Source organism: Lethenteron reissneri, chromosome 55, assembly GCF_015708825.2.
Source record: "Lethenteron reissneri isolate LAM-NWPU_2019-01 chromosome 55, ASM1570882v1, whole genome shotgun sequence".
NCBI lineage: Eukaryota > Metazoa > Chordata > Hyperoartia > Petromyzontiformes > Petromyzontidae > Lethenteron > Lethenteron reissneri.
Window position 1 is genome coordinate 6,773,956 of NC_083833.1, and position 22,209 is coordinate 6,796,164.

Consider the following 22,209-nt stretch of genomic DNA (forward strand, 5'->3'; position numbering starts at 1 on the left):
ACCCAGACTGGCATGGCTTAGTACCCAGACTGGCACGGCTTAGTACCCAGACTGGCATGGCTTAGTACCCAGACTGGCATGGCTGAGTACCCAGACTGGCACGGCTATGTACCCAGACTGGCACAGCTGAGTACCCAGACTGGCACGGCTGAGTACCCAAACTGGCAGGCTAAGTACCCAAACTGGCACGGCTAAGTACCCAGACTGGCACGGTTGAGTCCCAGACTGGCACGGCTAAGTACCCAAACTGGCTCGGCTAAGTACCCAGACTGGCACGGCTGAGTACCCAGACTGGCACGGCTGAGTACCCAGACTGGCACGGCTATGTACCCAGACTGGCATGACTATGTACCCAGACTGGCACGGCTGAGTACCCAGCCTGGCACGGCTATGTACCCAGACTGGCACGGCTTAGTACCCCGACTGGCACGGCTGAGTCCCTGACTGGCACGGCTATGTACGCAGACTGGCACGGCTGAATATCCCGACTGAGACGGCTGCCTCTTCCCAAAACTACAGCTACTCAGGCCTACGAGGCACGGCACGTAAAAACGCGTACAAAGTGCACTCGGCACCGTACATTTCGCAAAAGCCATCAGCAGCTCCTTCAGAACTGCATCATGGTCCAATCGCGACCAATTGACAGCAGCAGCAGCACTGAGGACAGACAACTGTGGAGCGGCTCTCGTCATTATTACAACTCGTCAGCACGGCATCGTCGCCAATGTTCGCTGCTGAGGACCATATACACTGTGAGAGGGGTCTGCACGGCAAGACCTCGGGGCCCACGAGCTCGGCTCATCCCACCAATAAGCACGCCTCTACGTGATGACAACCCAGCGTAAAAGAAGCAGGCGGTGACGGTGGTGTAGATGGCCATCGTTGTGGCTGCGCTGCACGTGGCTGCCTGTAATCCGGCAGTCCAGAGGCAGCAGCAGAAGCAGCAGCGAGGGTTGGTGGGTCACCAAAGACAAAGATTCCCCGTGTAGCCTTAACAGACTGTTGGGGCAAGTGCTGTTAGCGAGCGCCTTTGAAGGCCGGTACGGCACACGAGGTGGTGGATGGCTAACACCACGCCCGGCCGCCTTTGTCTCCCCAGTGGCGATGCTTACACACCACGCCAGATACTCACTTGAGGCCGAGTCGACCTAGGGGAGGCTCAGGACCGGTTCAGATAATCGTCAGCGGTGTTGGCCGTGAGCGGGAATCGAACCTGAGTCGCCGGGTTCATAGCGCAGCGCGCTAACCGCTACACCACCGATCCCATGTGTGCGTGCGTGTGTGTGTGTGGTGGGTCACCACACGCACACACACAGAGATGTTGATGTTGTTGTGAAACTCCCCTTTCCCGTGGGCCTCGAAGAGGAGCCACAACCTGGCTCGCCGGGAGAAGGCGGCACGGCAAAAATGTGGACTCCGAACCTGGTCCATCGGTGTGGGACGGAGTGCTCTTGATTTCCTCCCACGCGTAAACGCTCGTTAATTGCCGACAACACATTCACACACAAGGGACTGCAGAGCGTGGGGATTTTTCGGGAGTGCCTGCTCACTGCCTGGCAGCTGCTGCCTTCCCGCTCCTCTTCTGCCGGTTCCTCTTCGCGCCTCCGAGTTGTCCCAACGACTGGGCAGGGGCTGGGTGGCGAGGGTGGGGCTGGGTGGGGCTGGGTGGGGAGGGGAGGGTGGGGAGGGGCTGGGTGGGGAGGGTGGGGAGGGGCTGGGTGGGGGGGGGCTGGTCACCCCGTGGTGCCCTTATAAAACTCAACGTTTAACCTACTCACGCCGGCTTGTGCCCGCCCTCACAGTCGGCCATATTTTGCGGAATACACCACGCCGCCGTTGACCCTGCCCATTGACCGAGCAACCCAACGTTCCTACCAGCTCCCTCCGCAGGAATGTGTTTTAGACCGAATGAGCTATGAAGCACTTTTTTCGCAGAACGTCCAGCTATTGATTCTCGCTCGCGCACAATGCGACTCACGTATTCGCTCCGCTCAACAAAGGTAACGAAGCGGGCGACGCGCTCGCTCTCTCACACCGCTCGCTCGTTAAACGAGCCAACGAGCGCGGAGCCGAACAGAGAACCGGTAAAATAAAACAACCCACGAGCCAGCTTTTAAGACCCGATCGCGGCAAATGATTTGTTTTGTTTACAATCATCGTCGTTATTCACGCTCACGCGAGAGATCTGAACCTGCGGCCTCGCGCCCGCTGCCTGACAACGCTGGGGCCGTCATCTGCAGCGGAAGCGTCGTTGCAAGATAGTTTAAGGTTTGCTTTGCTTCATTGCTTTTATTTCAACCAAACTGCAGCCCCGACTCGCAGCTCGCAAATCCGGGAGTTCAAAGATCACGGAGAACCGTCCCGACACAACTGAGCCGTAAAGTATAACCAACCTAATGAGGGTGCACAATACTTTGTAGAGCTTTCGCTCGCCCATTCAACGCTCCGTTCGGATTGCCGCCGGCAAAAAAAAAGAAAAATCGATCGGCGGTTTTATTTTTAGTTTGCCCACAGGGTGACGACTCAGTTTTAAGCGACTCTGTCGGGTGGTGGAGGGCTCGAGTTAAGAGCACCCCCCCCCCCACCACCTAACCCCCGAAAGAAAACACAATTGCGAGTCGTTACATCGGTCGTGAAAGCCTGCGCGCGAAGTTTATACCGTTGTAATTATAGCAGTAGGTTTTTACCTTTTCAACTGGTACAAAAACTGACACCTTTATACAAGGCATCATGTTTGCAATAACCACAAAACAAGCAGTCAAAATGCAAACAAAAAGAAACAACTCTGATGATGATAATGATATGCACTGCCCTTGAAGTTGATTGATCCACACCCGAGACAGCTTTTCTTAGAGCCTAGTCTCCATTGGTGTTGTAATTATTAGTATTACGACGGTTGTTTACGCAGGAAAGCATCGCTGAGTCTCGTGACTCGTCTGCGGGAGAGACTTGCCGGGTTTTCACAGCGGGTCGGACGTTGATTTCCGCGCGTAATTCCCAATTGAGTCATTTTGAATCTACGGGAATATTTCAGCCTCGGGGATGTTTGGCCCAATCTCAGTTTGGTCGCCGAGATTATTAACTGCCTCGCCTGGTGTGCAGGAGGTCATGGGTTCGATCCCGACCCTGACGCCTGCTGTATATCTGGAGTTTGTGTGTGTCTCTCTCTCATCATCATCATCACGGTGGCTAGGAGATGTTAACTACCTCGCCTGGTGTGCAGGAGGTCGTGTGTTAGATCCCGACCCTGATGCCTGCTGTATATTTGGAGTTTGTGTGTCTCTCTCTCTCATCATCATCACGGTGGCTAGGAGATGTTAACTACCTCGCCTGGTATACAGGAGGTCGTGGGTTCCATCCCGACCCTGACGCCTGCTGTATATTTGGAGTTTGTGTGTCTCTCTCTCTCATCATCATCACGGTGGCTAGGAGATGTTCACTACCTCGCCTGGTATACAGGAGGTCGTGGGTTCCATCCCGACCCTGACACCTGCTGTATATTTGGAGGTTGTGTGTGTCTCTCTCTCATCATCATCACGGTGGCTAGGAGATGTTAACTACCTCGCCTGGTATACAGGAGGTCGTGGGTTCCATCCCGACCCTGACACCTGCTGTATATTTGGAGGTTGTGTGTGTCTCTCTCTCATCATCATCACGGTGGCTAGGAGATGTTAACTACCTCGCCTGGTGTGCAGGAGGTCGTGAGTTCGATCCCGACCCTGACGCCTGCTGTATATTTGGAGTTTGTGTGTCTCTCTCTCTCATCATCATCACGGTGGCTAGGAGATGTGCACTACCTCGCCTGGTATACAGGAGGTCGTGGGTTCCATCCCGACCCTGACGCCTGCTGTATATTTGGAGTTTGTGTGTCTCTCTCTCTCATCATCATCACGGTGGCTAGGAGATGTGCACTACCTCGCCTGGTATGCGATCGTCATCATTTGCCTGAGGACGACCGCTTGTGTTGCGATCGAAACGTCGTGATTTGTTTTATTTTATTTCTAACTACGTGACTTTACCGAAAGAACCAAAGAGTATGAAAACACGTGTGTGTGTGTGCATGTATTTTTTTTTTGGAAGTGAACTCTTCGTTTTGCTGCGGTGTTTTTCCCTTTCCTACCCACTCCGTGGCGGGAGAGAATTATAGCCTAGCTGATTGAGTGGCTGGTTGATTGCTACTTGAGATGGGGGTATTTGGTTTAGGATTACATTGAAAGCTGATTATTTTAGATACATTTTTTTGTCTATTTTAGTTATCTCAGCAGGAAGGGCACAATGAGCTGTTAGGCTCCATTAGTATTTATTGTCCGAAAGTAGATTATGTCTTCATTTTAAACCGACCGCTTTTTTCGTGTGTTCTTGGCAATTTCTGGATTTGCCGGCAAGATAATGATAATACAGGGTGTTTTAAAAGAGATGGACTCAATTTCAAAGCAGTATATTTCACGATGGCAACATGTTACAATTACACAAAAAGTTCCAAACGGTTTAATGAGTTATCAAGTTTTACTAACCATTTTATAAATGCTCTATGTGCCCTCCACCTGCTGTACAGACAACATCCAGACGATAGTTGAATTCGTCCCAAACGCCTCTCAAAGTGTCTTCTTCCACTAAAGTCACCGCTGCCGTGATTCCGTTTTTGAGGTCATCCAGATTAGTCGCTAATGGTGGCACAAAAACACGGTCTTTGACGTATCCCCACAAGAAAAAGTCGCAGGGTGTGATGTCTGGGGATCTTGGGGGCCAAGAGTGTAGCGCCAAGTCTTGGGGTCCCGTGTGACCTATCCAACGTTGAGGCAGCGCGTCTTGCGAATGACTGAGGCTAGGCGCTGTTTGTGCGCTGTGAGAGGCATCTTGCGGTAATCATTTGAAATTCTAGATTTGAAGCTTTCGTGACTGCAAGTATTCATATTCTTCGGTTTTTTCGGTAAAGTCACGTAGGTAAAAAATTAAAATTAATAAAAGTAAAATAAAAATAAAATAAAAATCACGACGTTTCACTTAATACAGCTATCGTGCTGTGACGGTTCCACCTGAAGACGGAAGCTTGTGTTGCCTCCGCAACGTCGTGATTTTTATTTTATTTTTATTTTACTATTATTAATTTTAATTTTTTTACCTACGTGACTTTACCGAAAAGACCTAAGAATAATCATTTGAAACTCTATGCCCCGCCCTCTCTATGCCCCTCCCTCTCTATGCCCCTCCCTGTCTACGCCCCGCCCTTTCAAGTGGTAAGAATTTCATTCATGGGCGGTTCGTGGTTGCAGAGGAATAGCGATTTCAAATCGGGTCCATCGTTTTAAAACACCCTGGTACAGTATATTTGTATACATTTTATATATATAGCATCTTCGTCGTGCAATGCTGATTGCATCTCTCACAATCGCTGGGCAGCCACAGGCAAGCGGGAAAAAGATGGTGAGCCGGCGCTACAAAGAGTTGCCCAAGCTCTGTAATCCTATTTTTACCGAGATGTTTTCAGCGACAACTGAAGCACCCGGGGAAAATCCACACGTGGGATTGATCGGAGATGGGAGTGGCGGGGGGGGGGGGAAACCCTATCTATAATCAAAATATTTATACTCGAGGAATCCGATGAGCCTTGAAGCTCTTTTTCAAAGACATCCCGCACAGAATGAACTTGTGATATTAGTCGGAGCTTTGCTCGACCACCTCCTGTCGAGCCAGAGTACGGCACCATTAAGCCCGGAAGCATCTATATATATAAAATCGTGAATGTCTGTCTGTCCGTCTGTGTGTGTGTGTGTGTGGATTTCGGACCATACGCACTTTCATTGGACGGCGGTTGCCCCTGGCAACGGATAGCGACGCCTTTGCCGCGGGCTGCAGTTTCATTGGACGGCTGTTGCCCCTGGCAATAGGTGGCCACGCCTTCGCCGCTTTCATTGGATGGCGGTTGCCCCTGGCAACAGCTAGCGACGCCTTCGCCAAGGGCTGCAGTTTCATTGGACGGCGGTTGCCCCTGCCAACGGCTAGCCACGCCTTCGCCGCTTTCATAAGCTCCGTAAATAATTAAATAATAGCTATTACACAGTATTGTTCGAGCGCTAGGTGGGGGGGAAGGCACGCCACCCGTACCCTGCCTCTGCCGGCTGGACAATTTTGGCGAGGCCGCAGGCTCTGCACGCTACTAGGCCTCGACACCCACCACGCCACTCTGAGGTAAATTCATCAAAGTTTATCGTCCTCTTCAACCCACCCCCACCACAATGTGTGCAATTAATATTACTTTTAAACCCAACGCGCCAACAATCGATTATTTAAATGTTCACTGTACAAATAGTCATTAAGCTGGGTCAGCGTACTGCCAGTCTATCATGTAGACTGTAGCCTGCTTATTAAGCTCGCTGAGCGTACTGCCACTCTATCATGTACACTCTAGCCTGCTTATGAAGCTGAGTGCGTGTACTGGCAGTCTATAATGTGGACTGTAGCCTGGTTATTATAATCGATTCTTTATATGTTCTTTGTACAAATAGTCATTAAGCTGGTTGAGCGACCCCAGTTCGATTCCAACTCACGCCCACCACCGCTCACGATTATTTAAACGGACCTGGGCCTCCCCTAGGTCGACTCAGCCTCAAACGCGTAACTGCTGTCGTGTGTGAACATCGTCACTGGGGAGACAAAGGCGGTCGGCCATCGTGGATCCAAGTCCCGCGCGAAGGCGGGTCATGTGTATGTGTGTATGTGTTTATGTGTATGTCTGTGTGTCTGTATGTATGTGTGTATGTATGTGTGTGTTTATGTATGTGTGTATGTGTTTCTGTGTATGTATGTGTGTGTATGTATGTGTATTATGTGTCTGTCTGTGTGTCTGCATGTATGTGTGTGTATTGTGTATGTGTTTGTGTGTATGTATGTGTGTATGTGTATGTCTGTGTGTTTGTATGTGTGTGTATGTGTGTGTATGTGTTTGTGTGTATGTGTGTGTATGTATGTATTTGTGGGGAGCGGTAGTGTAGCGGTTAGCGCGCTGCGCTATGAACCTGGCGACCCGGGTTCGATTCCCGCTCACGGCTAACACCAGTGACGATTATCTGAACCGGTCCTGGGCCTCCCCTAGGTCGACTCAGCCTCAAATGAGTACCTGGTGCGGTGTGTAAACATCGCCACTAGGGAGACAAAGGCGGTCGGGCGTGGTGCTGGCCACCCACCCCCTCGTGTACCGTTCCGGCCTTCATAGGTGCTCGCTAACAGCACTTGCCCCTACAGTCTGTTCAGGCTATACGGGGGATCTTTGTATGTATGTGTGTGTATGTGTTTGTATGTGTTTGTGTGTTTACGCTCGCATTACACAAATTTGTTGCAAGTCTAAGGCTTTCCTCGCGCACCATTGCCGCTTTATTATTTCAGTCGTTTACTGCCGTACGCACCCTCAAAGTCGTGTGTGTCTGCAGCAAGCGCGTGTATGTGTACCTATGGACACGCGCGCGTGTGTTGTGTAGGGGGAACGGTAGTGTAGTGCTTAGCGTGGTGTCTGTGTGTGTGTGTCTGTGTGTGTGTCTGTGTGTGTGCGTGTGTGGTGTGTGGGGAGCGGTAGTGTAGTGCTTAGCGTGCTGTCTGTGTGTCTGTGTGTGTGTGTCTCTGTCTGTGTGTGTCTGCGTGTGTCTGTGTGTGTGTCTGTGTGTGTGTCTGTGTGTGTGTCTGTGCGTGTGTGGTGTGTGAGGAGCGGTGGGTGTAGTGCTTAACGCTGCGCTACAAACCCGGCGAACCGAGTTCGATTCCCGCTCACGGCCACCACCGGTGACGATTATTTGAACCTCCCCTAGGTCGACTCAGCCTCAAACGAGTAACTGGTGTGGCGTATTAACATCGCCACTGGGGAGACAAAGGCGGCCGGCCGTGGTGGATACAAGTCCCGGGCGAAGCCGGGTAGTACAGCTAGTACTATTATATTATTAAGTAATTAGTATGCGTTTCTTCTAGATTTGAAGCTTTCGTGACTGCAAGGATTCAAATTCTTAGGTTTTTTCGGTAAAGTCACGTAGGTAAAAAATTAAAATGAATAAAAGTAAAATAAAATAAAAATCACGACGTGTTGCCTCCGAAACGTCGTGATTTTTATTTTATTTTTATTTTACTTTTATTAATTTTAATGTTTTACCTACGTGACTTTACCGAAAAAACCTAAGAATAAGCATTCGTTTCCTTATAGAGGAAACGCAAACTAATTAACTGATTACTAATATATGATATAACTACAATACCCCCCCCTCTTCCGCCTCTGATCTCTGCACCTGATTGGGTTCAGTGATGACGTCGTCCTACTGCTGCTGCTCGATTTAATTGCACGATGATGATGCCGGTTGATGTAATTACCAGCGAAACGTCGTACTACTCAAATTGTAAATTTTGTGGATTTACTCTCCAACACACCGGTGGGCTGAAGCAGTCACTAATTGGCGTTTTGTTTACGTGACAAATCCCTTACTAATTGGCTGTGTTGGGCGGTGGAGGGTTAAGACACAACATTTATACGAACCAAAAAACCTTCATTATGGACCATTCGACTATAAAAAAATTAACCCGTAAAAACTAAGTTTTTCACTATAAATCCTTTATATGCGTGGCATCGGTTTTATTTTATTATTCATTTCTGTTTTTCTTGAGTAAGAGTTTCATTTTTAACACACTAGTATTTTAAATTGAATATGAAAAAAAATTCCTAAAAAGTGGAAAATTTTGGGAAAAATTTTTTCACAAAAATTATTTGTCACGCACAACGAGTCTGTGTGCAAAATGTCAGCTCCATTGGATCACGGGAAGTGGGTTAAAAAACGACCGAAAGATTTGCACGGTCGTAAGCAAGCACGCAAGCAAGCACGCAAGCAAGCACGCAAGCAAGCAGGCGAACTTAATATAAACTGATTTTAAAACCAACGATTTGCCATGTAAGGTGTGCTGAGCTACGCAGATCTTTTCTAGAAGCGACCTGGCCACAAATAATTCCTCGACGAAGTGGCTCTTCAACATCACGTGATGATGATGATGATATATATACAGCAGACACATACTCTAAGATGCATGATGTTGATTCTAAATGCGGAGGGAAAAACCAGAGGACCACGGAGAAAAATCCACGCGACCCACGGGGAGAAAGACGCTCGCAATTGAAAAAATATAGCAGGCATCAGGGTCGGGATCAAACCCACGACCTCCTCTACAGCAGGTGAGGCAGTTAAAACTATTAAACTATTTTTATTTCACCCGGTAAGGCCCCACTGAGCTGTATAGCTCTTTACAGCTTTCGTGACTGCAGGGATTCATCTTCTTGGGTCTTTCGGTAAAGTCACGTAGAAGGGAAATAATAAAATAATAATTAAACATAATAGAATACAATTCTCACGACGTTTCGGCCACAACGCAAAAGCAGCGTTGTGGCCGAAACGTCGTGAGAATTGTATTTTATTATTTCCCTTCTACGTGACTTTACCGAAAGACCCAAGAAGATGTATAGCTCTTTTTTCAGATGCGACCTGGCTCTTAAAATGATTGGTCGACCAAGTGGCTTGTCATCTAAGTAAAATTCACTCAGATGCGTCTATGCGGTCGGACGTGGGACAACATTGTGTGTGTACTGTACTGTGTGTGCTACTCGGCAGGAAACACAAGTAGATATACATACATAATCAACGTTTTTGGGTTTAGATCGCCGCGTTATTTATAAATGTGTCGTAACCCTCCACCAGCCGACACGGCCAATCAGCAAAAAAGTATCACGTTGACAAAAGACAAATAGTTCACTGCTTTAGCCCACCGGTGTGTTGAAGCGTGAAACCACAACATTTACAATTTGAGTAGTACGACGTTTCGCTGGTAATTGCATCCAGCATCATCGGGGAATTCGCCACCATTCTGGCAATTCGCCTACGTGTTAAACAGATATACATACAGATAACCGCTGCACCACCGCTCCCCGTGTACACACACACACGCGCGCGCACGCACGCGCACATACACACATTCTTTCCCAGGCGTCTTTTGTTTCACCGTCGAACATTTTCAGTGACCCCTCGCGGCAGAGTGGGCACAGAGCCGCCGACGGTGGAGTCCGCTCACGAGCGTTAGAGGTCCCAGCGGTGCTCTTATCACGAAAGTGCGCGCGCGTGTGTGTGCGTGCAAGCGAGCGAACGCGTGCGTGTGTGTGTGTGAAAGTGAGCGCGTGCGTGCGTGTGCAAGCGTGCGTGCGTGTGTGTGCAAGCGTGCGTGTGTGTGCAAGTGAGCGCGTGTCTGTCTGTGTGTGCAAGCGAGCGCGTGCGTGTGTGTGTGCAAGCGTGTGTGTGTGTGTGTGCTAGCGTGCGTGTGTGTGCAAGCGTGCGTGTGTGTATGTGCAAGTGAGCGCGTGCGTGCGCGTGTGTGCAAGCGAACACGTGCGCGTGTGTAAAAGCAATCGCGTGCGAGCATGTGTGTGAAAGTGAGCGCGTGTCTGTGTGTGTGTGCACACGAACGTGTGTGCGTGTGCAAGCGTGCGTGTGTGTGTGTGCAACCGTGCAAGTGTGCGTGTGTATGTGTGCAAGCGACCGTGTGCGTGCGCGAGTTAGCGCCCTGCGCTGCGAACCCGGCGATTCAAGTTCGATTCCCACTCACGGACACCAACAGTGACGATTATCTGAACCGGTTTCTGAGCCTCCCCTAGGTCGACTCAGCCTCAAATGAGTACCTGGTGCAATGTGTAAACATCGCCTCTGTGGAGACAAAGGCGGCCGGGAGCGATGTTGGCGAACCACTTCCTAATGTGCCGTTCTGGACTTCATAGGTGCTCGCTAACAGCACTTGCCCCAACAGTCTATACGGGGAATCTTTATCTTTAGATTTGAGCGCGTGAGTACATCTATATGTGTGTTACGTGCGTGTGTGTGACCGAGTGTGTGCATCTGTGTGCGATTGTGTGTACGTATGCGTGTGTGCGTCCGTGTGCGTGCGTGCATTAGGGTGTATGAGTGTTACGTGCGTGTGAACGTGCGTTGTGTGTGCGCGTGTATGTTACGTGCGTGCGTGTTACGTGCGTGCGTGTGACAGCATTCGCGTGCGTGTGTGCGAGTGCACGCGTGCGTGTGTTACTTGCGTGTGTGTACGAGCGTGTGTGCGTGTGTGTCCGAGTGCATGTATGCGTATGTGTCTGAGTGTGCGCGTGCGTGCGAGTGCGAGCGTGTGCGTGTGTGTGTGCGAGTGCATGTGTGCGTGTGTGCAAGGTCTCAGTGAAACTCAGCACCGGGCATTTACAATCGCGAATTCAAATAATGTTCCCGCACGGAGCGCCCGCCATACATGTTTAATATGCGAGTTGGGGAAAAGTGATTTTTTTTTTCCGGTCGCTTGTTTGTCATCCGTGTCGAAAATAAAGTTAAGTTTTTATATATATACTGGGCATGCAAAGATTTACTTCGTTTGGGAGCGGGGGGCCGAGGGAGTTTGGTGGGGGGGGCGGGGGGTCTATGTGGATTCCGCATCGCTGGTACAAACCCATCGATGCCGATCCCGGGTCACGGTGACCATCAGTGAGGAGTGAAATCCGAACCCTCTTCTCACTCCACCACACGTCCCTCCCGCCTTTAGTAAACCCAGGCCGACCGGCGCGGTGAAGTATGGTCAAACAGCAACCTCCGTGGCCGGCACGCCGTGTGGGGGATGACAACGGGGGGGTTGTGAATATTTATTTATCTTCTTGGTTCTTTCGGTAAAGTCACGTAGAAGGGAAGTAATAAAATAATAAAAGTAAACATAAAATAAAATTATCACGACGGCTGCTTGTGTTGTGGCTGAAACGTCGTGAGAAATTTTTATTTAATTATGTTTAATTTTTATTATTTTATTATTTCCATTCTACGTGACTTTACCGAAAGAACCAAGAAGATGAAAAGCTGCAGTCACGAAAGCTTTAAATCGAAATATTTATTTATTTTTTCTCGCCATCGCCTCGATGAGTGTCAAGACTCACTCTGAAGAGGATGCTGTCTCGGGTTATCTGCGCTGCGTCTCTGTGACAGCTTCGCGCGACCACCGCCCGATGGCGAGATGTTATCCCCCTCGCCTGGTATGCGGGAGGTCGTGGGTTCCATCCCGACCCTGACGCCTGCTGCTGTATATTTGGAGTTTGTGTGTCTCTCTCATCATCATCATCATCACGGTGGCTAGGAGATGTTGACTACCTCGCCTGGTATGCAGGAGGTCGTGGGTTCCATCCCTACCCTGACGCCTGCTGCTGTATATTTGGAGTTTGTGTCTCTTTCATCATCATCACGATGGCTAGGAGATGTTGGCTACCTCGCCTGGTATGCGGGAGGTCGTGGGTTCCATCCCGACCCTCGGTATCGATAAAGTTACTTTACTTGAGTTTTTCTTCCAGTTCCGTTCCGATGACGTACACGTTAGTGACGTACACGCATGTGTGCGTACATCACCGGACCGGGAAAAGGGTTAAGAGGCCTCTCTGCGTGAGGTCACGCGCGCTCTCGAATACGAGAAACCTGCATCTTGAAAAGCGGGGGGGGGGGGGGGCGGCGTTAGGAAATGTCCACGTGTCAAATAATCCTCCCCTTCTTCCGAAATGCTCTGTCTCTCTTTTTACGATCAGTGGAAACAAGAAGATGCTCGATGTAGTCGGCACTTTGCTTCGTTCATCATTTTGTAAAAAATAAAACTTGCTTTATGTAAACCCGCACCTCTCGCTCACTCTCTCGCTCACCCTCTCGCTCGCTCACTCTCTCGCTCACTCTCTCGCTCTCCCACGGGCACTCTCTCGCTCGCTCGCTCGCTATCTCTCTCCCCACACGAACAGGGGAGACTTTGAGAGGAAGGTCGACGGGAAAATGTGTTTTATGCGTTCACCGGCGTCGCCGTTCGACGGCATTGGAGGTCGCGCGTTCGTGCTTGATGGCGCGGTCTGCGCCCTTCACACGGCTTCGGCGCGGAGATAAGCGAAGACGGCTGGCTCTCTCTCTCTCTGTCTCTCTCTTTCTTTCTCTCTCTCTCCCCTCTCGGCGCCGCACCGCCCACCAAGCCCGTCAGCCCAGCGCTATCTCCCGTTTATTTACAGAGAACAAACCGGGGCGGATGTTGGAATGACCCCGTCGCGAGCGATCGGTCGCCTCTGCGCAAATTGCTTCGAGGCCAATTAAATTTATTTATGGTGCTCCGAGCAAATAACAGCTTCTTAAAGTCCCTGTCAGACCCGCCGGTGGGTGGGAGGGAGGGCGGTGGGGGGGGTAAGAATATATATTTTCATATTTTGTTCTTCTCGTCTCTGTACGTGCCGAGTGTGAGGACTTGACCTCGAGCGCCGGAGAAGGCGGTGTTAATTCGAGACGCTTGTTTTCATTTACAGGCAGTCCTCTGCTTACGATGGGGATGCGTTTCGACGACCCCCATCGTAAGTGGAAAATATCGTAAGTCGAAGATGGCCTAGCCTACCCCCCAGGAGTCTTACAGAATGATGATAATTTAGCAAAACAGAGCAATTTACAGTAGCGTATTGTATAAACTATATACTGTATGTATTTATGAATTACAATACTGTATTGCACAGTATCATGTAAAGTAAAAAAACAAGGTAAATTCTTAGCCTACCTATATGAACTGCAATTTAATAGAAAGTATTTTTCAGGAAACAATCCTATCTGATATAAAAACTTTTAACTTGCATTGAACGTATCCTAATCGTCGTAACCCTAAAATGAAATCGCTAAAGCTACGTATCACACATGCATTGAATGTATCGTAACATATCATATTGTACTGTACTCACCAAGATTCTGTCCGTCGTCTGCATACTTGAACGATGTTTAGGTTGTCGATGGTAATTTTGTCGTTTCGCTATCGTCATCGTAAGATCGAAATATCGTAAGTCGGACCATCGTAACTAGGGGACTATCATCGTAACTCGGGGACTGTCGTCGTAACTCGGGGACTACGATTGTAACTCGGGGACTGTCATCGTAACTCGGTGACTGTCGTCGTAACTCGGGACTACGATTGTAACTCGGGGACTGTCATCGTAACTCGGTGACTGTCGTCGTAACTCGGGGACTACGATTGTAACTCGGGGACTGTCATCGTAACTCGGGGACTATCGTCGTAACTCGGAGATTACCATCGTAACTCGGGGACTATCGTTGTCACTCGGGGACTATCTGTAATTACTTTCCGTCGTGCCGATTGCCCGTTGTTCTATATTTGGAGTCTATGTAAGTATGTGGGTCTCTGTGTAAATCTATGGGTCTCTGTGTATGTATGTGGGTCTCTGTGTAAATCTATGGGTCTCTGTGTAAGTCTGTGGGTCTCTGTGTAAGTCTATGGGTCTCTGTGTAAGTCTGTGGGTCTCTGTGTAAGTCTATGGGTCTCTGTGTAAGTCTGTGGGTCTCTGTGTAAGTCTGTGAATCTCTGTGTAAGTCTATGGGTTTCTGTGTAAGTCTGTGGATCTCTGTGTAAGTATATAAGTCTCTGTGTAAGTTTATGGGTCTCTGTGTAAGTCTGTGGGTTTCTGTGTAAGTCTATGGGTCTCTGTGTAAGTTTGTGGGTCTCTGTGTAAGTCTGTGGGTCTCTGTGTAAGTTTATGGGTCTCTGTGTAAGTCTCTGGGTTTCTGTGTAAGTCTGTGGGTCTCTGTGTAAGTATGTGGATCTCTGTGTAAGTCTGTGGGTCTTTGTGTAAGTCTATGGGTCTCTGTGTAAGTCTGTGGATCTCTGTGTAAGACTGTGGGTCTCTGTGTATGCCTGTCGGTCTCTATACGCCTATGGGTCTCTGTGTAAGTCTGTGGGTCTCTGTGTAAGTCTGTTGGTCTTTGTGTAAGTCTATGGGTCTCTGTGTAAGTCTGTTGGTCTCTGTGTAAGTGTATGGGTCTCTGTGTAAGTCTGTGGGTCTCTGTGTACGCCTGTCGGTCTCTATACGTCTATGGGTCTCTGTGTAAGTCTGTGGGTCTCTGTGTAAGTATGTTGGTCTTTGTGTAAGTCTATGGGTCTCTGTGTAAGTCTGTGGGTCTCTGTGTAAGTCTGTGGATCTCTGTGTACGTCTATGGGTTTCTGTGTAAGTCTGTGGGTCTCTGTGTAAGTCTGTGGGTCTTTGTGTAAGTCTATGGGTCTCTGTGTAAGTATGTGGGTCTCTGTGTAAGTCTGTGGATCTCTGTGTAAGTCTATGGGTTTCTGTGTAAGTCTGTGGGTCTCTGTGTAAGTCTGTGGGTCTCTGTGTAAGTCTATGGGTCTCTGTGTAAGTCTATGGGTTTCTGTGTAAGTCTATGGGTCGCTGTATCAGTATATGGGTCTCTGTATCAGTATATGGGTCTCTGTATCAGTATATGGGTCTCTGTGTAAGTCTATGGGTCTCTGTGTAAGTCGATGAGTCTCCAAGTATGCCATTGGGGACCATATTGAAATCGTCACCTTGCTGCACGTACAAACACATTTAGACAGAGGCGGCTTGGACCCGGATTCGAACCCAGAATTTCAGTGTTGCTAGCTCAGCGCTCTGATCCTGAGCCACCATTCCACACGGACTTAGTCAAGGGTTAGGCGCCAGGGCCCAAAAACTCTAAAATGTTTTTCAAGTGTCAATCGCTCTCTGCATAGACGCGTACCGTGTCAACCTATACGGTTTACCCCGTATTCTTGTACGAGGAAATTGAGTTTTCGGGTCCGTACGGCGTACGGCCGTTTCAATGCGGGCAACATTTTTTTCGTCTGTTTGTGTTTCTCCCCTTGTGATGGGACTTTGTCGGATGAGCGGTGAGATTTTTAAAGGCACGCGGTGACCAATAAGGTCCAGATTGGTCTGTAATAAGGTAGGCACTGATAAGGGGTTGACAGGTATGTAGTGTATAGTGTAGTGTATAGTAGTGTAGTGTATAGTAGTGTAGTATATAGTGTATAGTAGTGTAGTATATAGTGTAGTGTATAGTATAATAGTGTTGTGTATAGTATAGTAGTGTAGTATATAGTGTATAGTATAGTGTAGTGTATAGTGTAGTGTATAGTAGTGTAGTGTATAGTAGTGTAGTATATAGTGTATAGTAGTGTAGTATATAGTGTAGTGTATAGTATAGTAGTGTTGTGTATAGTATAGTAGTGTAGTATATAGTGTATAGTATAGTGTAGTGTATTGTGCAGTGTATAGTAGTCTAGTATATAGTAGTGTAGTGTATAGTAGTGTAGTATATAGTAGTGTAGTGTATAGTAGTGTAGTATATAGTGTATCGTAGTGTAGTATACAGTGTAGTGTATAGTATAGTAGTGTTGTGTATAGTATAGTATAGTAGTGTAGTATATAATGTATAGTATAGTGTATAGTGTAGTGTATAGTAGTGTAGTATATAGTGTAGTGTATAGTATAGTAGTGTTGTGTATAGTATAGTAGTGTAGTATATAGTGTATAGTATAGTGTAGTGTATAGTGTAGTGTATAGTAGTGTATAGTGTAGTGTATAGTGTAGTGTATAGTAGTGTAGTGTATAGTAGTGAATAGTGTAGTGTATAGTAGTGTAGTATACAGTGTATAGTGTAGTATAGTCGTGTATAGTATAGTAGTGTAGTATTTAGTAGTATAGTGTATAGTGTAGTGTATAGGATGAACATTGAGATTTATAAGAGCACCACGGGGTGAGCAAGAAGGTCTGCATTGGTCTGTAATCAGGTAGTTACTGATAAGGGGTTGACAGCGATGTGAACGCAACTACATGTTCTACCCAACCGTCATGTTTCCAGCCCTTTCCGGAGCACCATTATTTGTGTTCACCATCAACTTCGGTCACGTTGCATCGAATAATGAACGATGATCATTTCGCCTGGGGAGGCGCCCGGTAATCGCTCGCCCTTTGCAGACGGAGAGCGTCAACTCGCCGCGCGCGAGGAAGGCAGCCACGCGATGAGCCTGCGGGAATTTCCCAAGCTCTGCGGTCCTCTACACACGGAGGTTGTTATCGGCCAGCCAATGAGCGTTTACAAGTCGGGAGGAAACCGGAGCGCCCCGAGAGACGAAAAAAAAACAACGCGCGTGAGGGGGAAACGCTCGATCCCCATGCAGGTGGTACAGGCGGAGCCCACGTATTTGCTGTGCCACCTTCTCCTGGCGACGCCCATGGGAAGGGGAGTTTGGCAACAACATCTGTGTGTGTGTGGTGATCCATCAACCCTCGCTGCTGCTGCCGCTACACGGCGCCGGATCACTGCAGACAACCCACGTGCGGCAGTGTAGCCGCCACCGCCACCACCACTGTCCGTCATCGTATCCCTGACACACACATATATATATAGAGTATTGCAGAGCTTGGGCAATTGTTGGTAGCGGCGGCTCGCCGCCACCGCTTGGCGTCTTCTCGTTTGTCCGTGGTTCCTGAGCGGTCACCGTGCGGCGTCAGCGTCGCGGGTCGAACACTGTGACGACAGTGTGTGCGTGCGTCTGTCCACTCGCGCAGGAGCCGCTGTTTTCCGCGCGCGTCATCTACGACCTCCTCTTCTTCTTCGTCGTCATCATCATCGTCCTGAACCTCATCTTCGGTGTCATCATCGACACATTCGCCGACCTCCGCAGCGAGAAGCAGAAGAAGGAGGAGATTCTCAAGACGTCATGCTTCATCTGCGGTGAGGAGACTTGCAGCCTTGCAGCCTTGCATCCTTGCAGCCATGCAGCCTTGCAGCCTTGCATCATTGCAGCCTTGCAGCCTTGCAGCCTTGCAGCCTTGCAGCCTTGCATCCATGCAGCCTTGCAGCCTTGCATCCATGCAGCCTTGCAGCCTTGCAGCCTTGCATCCATGCAGCCTTGCAGCCTTGCAGCCTTGCATCCATGCAGCCTTGCAGCCTTGCATCCATGCAGCCTTGCATCCTTGCAGCCATGCATCCTTGCAGCCATGCAGCCTTGCAGGCTTGCATCCTTGCAGCCATGCAGCCTTGCAGCCTTGCAGCCTTGCATCCATGCAGCCTTGCAGCCTTGCAGCCTTGCATCCATGCAGCCTTGCAGCCTTGCATCCATGCAGCCTTGCAGCCTTGCAGCCTTGCATCCATGCAGCCTTGCAGCCTTGCATCCATGCAGCCTTGCATCCTTGCAGCCATGCAGCCTTGCAGCCATGCAGCCTTGCAGCCTTGCATCCTTGCAGCCATGCAGCCTTGCAGCCTTGCAGCCTTGCATCCATGCAGCCTTGCAGCCTTGCAGCCTTTCATCCTTGCAGCCATGCAGCCTTGCAGCCTTGCAGCCTTGCATCCATGCAGCCTTGCATCCTTGCAGCCATGCATCCTTGCAGCCATGCAGCCTTGCAGCCTTGCATCCTTGCAGCCATGCAGCCTTGCAGCCTTGCATCCATGCAGCCTTGCAGCCTTGCAGCTTTGCATCCATGCAGCCATGCAGCCTTGCATCCTTGCATCCATGCAGCCATGCAGCCTTGCATCCATGAAGCCTTGCAGCTTTGCATCCATGCACCCTTGCAGCCTTGCAGCTTTGCATCCATGCAGCCTTGCAGCCTTGCAGCCTTGCATCCATGCAGCCTTGCAGCCTTGCATCATTGCAGCCTTGCAGCCTTGCAGCCTTGCAGCCATGCAGCCTTGCAGCCTTGCATCATTGCAGCCTTGCAGCCTTGCAGCCTTGCAGCCTTGCAGCCTTGCATCCATGCAGCCTTGCAGCCTTGCATCCATGCAGCCTTGCAGCCTTGCAGCCTTGCATCCATGCAGCCTTGCAGCCTTGCAGCCTTGCATCCATGCAGCCTTGCAGCCTTGCATCCATGCAGCCTTGCATCCTTGCAGCCATGCATCCTTGCAGCCATGCAGCCTTGCAGGCTTGCATCCTTGCAGCCATGCAGCCTTGCAGCCTTGCAGCCTTGCATCCATGCAGCCTTGCAGCCTTGCAGCCTTGCATCCATGCAGCCTTGCAGCCTTGCATCCATGCAGCCTTGCAGCCTTGCAGCCTTGCATCCATGCAGCCTTGCAGCCTTGCATCCATGCAGCCTTGCATCCTTGCAGCCATGCATCCTTGCAGCCATGCAGCCTTGCAGCCTTGCATCCTTGCAGCCATGCAGCCTTGCAGCCTTGCAGCCTTGCATCCATGCAGCCTTGCAGCCTTGCAGCCTTTCATCCTTGCAGCCATGCAGCCTTGCAGCCTTGCAGCCTTGCATCCATGCAGCCTTGCATCCTTGCAGCCATGCATCCTTGCAGCCATGCAGCCTTGCAGCCTTGCATCCTTGCAGCCATGCAGCCTTGCAGCCTTGCATCCATGCAGCCTTGCAGCCTTGCAGCTTTGCATCCATGCAGCCATGCAGCCTTGCATCCTTGCATCCATGCAGCCATGCAGCCTTGCATCCATGAAGCCTTGCAGCTTTGCATCCATGCACCCTTGCAGCCTTGCAGCTTTGCATCCATGCAGCCTTGCAGCCTTGCAGCCTTGCATCCATGCAGCCTTGCAGCCTTGCATCCTTGCAGCCTTGCAGCCTTGCATTCATGCAGCCTTGCAGCCTTGCATCCAAGCAGCCTTGCAGCTTTGCAGCCTTGCAGCCCTGCAGCCTTGCATCCTTGCATCCATGCAGCCTTGCAGCCTTGCAGCTTTGCATCCTTGCAGCCATGCAGCCTTGCAGCCTTGCATCCTTGCAGCCATGCAGCCTTGCAGCCTTGCATCCATGCAGCCTTGCAGCCTTGCAGCTTTGCATCCATGCAGCCATGCAGCCTTGCATCCTTGCATCCATGCAGCCATGCAGCCTTGCATCCATGCAGCCTTGCAGCCTTGCAGCCTTGCAGCTTTGCACCTATGCAGCCTTGCAGCCTTGCATCCATGCAGCCTTGCAGCCTTGCATCCTTGCATCCATGCAGCCTTGCAGCCTTGCAGCTTTGCATCCATGCAGCCTTGCAGCCTTGCAGCCTTGCATCCATGCAGCCTTGCAGCCTTGCATCCATGCAGCCTTGCAGTCTTGCAGCCTTGCAGCTTTGCATCCATGCAGCCTTACAACCTTGCAGCCTTGCATCCATGCAGCCTTGCAGCCTTGCATCCTTGCATCCATGCAGCCTTACAACCTTGCAGCCTTGCATCCATGCAGCCTTGCAGCCTTGCATCCATGCAGCCTTGCAGTCTTGCAGCCTTGCAGCTTTGCATCCATGCAGCCTTACAACCTTGCATCCCTGCATCCATGCAGCCTTGCAGCCTTGCAGCCTTGCATCCATGCAGCCTTGCAGTCTTGCAGCCTTGCAGCTTTGCATCCATGCAGCCTTGCAGCCTTGCATCCATGCATCCATGCAGCCTTGCAGCTTTGCATCCTTGCATCCATGCAGCCTTGCAGCTTTGCATCCATGCAGCCTTGCATCCATGCATCCATGCAGCCTTGCAGCTTTGCATCCTTGCATCCATGCAGCCTTGCAGCTTTGCATCCATGCATCCTTGCATCCATGCATCCATGCAGCCGTGCAGCCTTGCAGCCTTGCATCCATGCAGCCTTGCATCCATGCATCCATGCAGCCTTGCAGCTTTGCATCCATGCAGCCTTGCAGCCTTGCAGCCTTGCAGCCCTGCATCCATGCAGCCTTGCAGCCTTGCAGCCTTGCATCCATGCAGCCTTGCAGTCTTGCAGCCTTGCAGCTTTGCATCCATGCAGCCTTGCAGCCTTGCAGCCTTGCATCCATGCATCCATGCAGCCTTGCAGCTTTGCATCCTTGCATCCATGCAGCCTTGCAGCTTTGCATCCATGCAGCCTTGCATCCATGCATCCATGCAGCCTTGCAGCTTTGCATCCTTGCATCCATGCAGCCTTGCAGCTTTGCATCCATGCAGCCTTGCATCCATGCATCCATGCAGCCGTGCAGCCTTGCAGCCTTGCATCCATGCAGCCTTGCATCCATGCATCCATGCAGCCTTGCAGCTTTGCATCCTTGCATCCATGCAGCCTTGCAGCCTTGCAGCCTTGCAGCTTTGCATCCATGCAGCCTTGCAGCCTTGCAACCTTGCAGCCTTGCATCCATGCAGCCTTGCAGCTTTGTATCCTTGCATCCATGCAGCCTTGCAGCCTTATATCCATGCAGCCTTGCAGCTTTGCATCCATGCAGCCTTACAACCTTGCAGCCTTGCAGCCTTCCATTCTTCCATCCTTGCAGCCTTCCATTCTTCCATCCTTGCATCCTTGCAGCCTTTTCAGCCTTGCATCTTTCCATCCTTGCAGCCTTGCGCCCCTCCGCGCAGCGCACGGGCTGTTTGACGCCGCAAGTGTGTCATTGTCAATTCATGTATATATTCTTGATTACTATTTATAGTATAATAGTGTTATATAATATGATGTTATAATGGTAATCAATGATTATGAATAGTGAATATTAGTGTTTGAGCATATAATAATGCTAGATAGTATTATAACATCGTATGCTAATACATTTTATTCATTATTATTTGAATAGGTTTAAGTAGTATTTACTATTTGTATTATAATTGATTACCGTCCCCGCTGTTGCATTGTGGACTATTGTTATCATTATTTAATACTTACATAATCATAGATTGTGGAATATCAATAGATGATCGTATAATAATAATACATGAAAAAATAAGAATAGCTTTAAACCTTTTTTGGCAATATCACAGGTTGTTAAGATGTGCAAACACCAAATAGAAACCTTTTACTGCATTCACCGCACACGGTATGTGTGGTGAACATGCAGCATGCAAACGAACTTGCTATTATCATGTCTGATGCATTGTCTTTGATAAACTGATTGGCCTACACCAGAGACAACCGGCTTCTTCAGGACCTAGTCTCATCAATGTCAGACCAGAGAACGCCGAAAGGCAATAATACAATACGAATACAATAACACAATAATACAATACGAATACAATAACACAATAATACAATACAAATACAATAACACAATAATACAATACAAATACAATAACACAATAATACAATACAAATACAATAACACAATAATACAATACGAATACAATAACACAATAATAATACAATACGAATACAATAACACAATAATAATACAATACGAATACAATAACACAATAATACAATACGAATACAATAACACAATAATACAATACGAATACAATAACAATAATATAACAATAATACTACAATCTTGATTTGAAGCTTTCGTGACTGCAGGGATCCATACTCTTTGGTTCTTTCGGTAAAGTCACGTAGGTAGAAAATAAATTAAATTTAATCACGACGTTTCGATTGCCACACAAGCAATCATCATCATCAGGTGGGGAAAACCACAGCAA

At 49.3% G+C, this 22,209-nt stretch overlaps 1 protein-coding gene across 4 annotated transcripts in view; it reads left to right on the forward strand.

The window, feature by feature from the left end:
• The window catches only part of LOC133356815 (inositol 1,4,5-trisphosphate receptor type 1-like), a 434,548-nt gene that overhangs the window by 204,981 nt on the left and 207,358 nt on the right, over positions 1-22,209 (forward strand). For all 4 annotated transcript variants that reach the window (XM_061574522.1, XM_061574523.1, XM_061574519.1 and 1 more), the window contains one exon: positions 17,429-17,594. In XM_061574522.1, the coding sequence (XP_061430506.1) occupies positions 17,429-17,594 (166 nt within the window). The remainder of the gene's footprint in view (positions 1-17,428; positions 17,595-22,209) is intronic.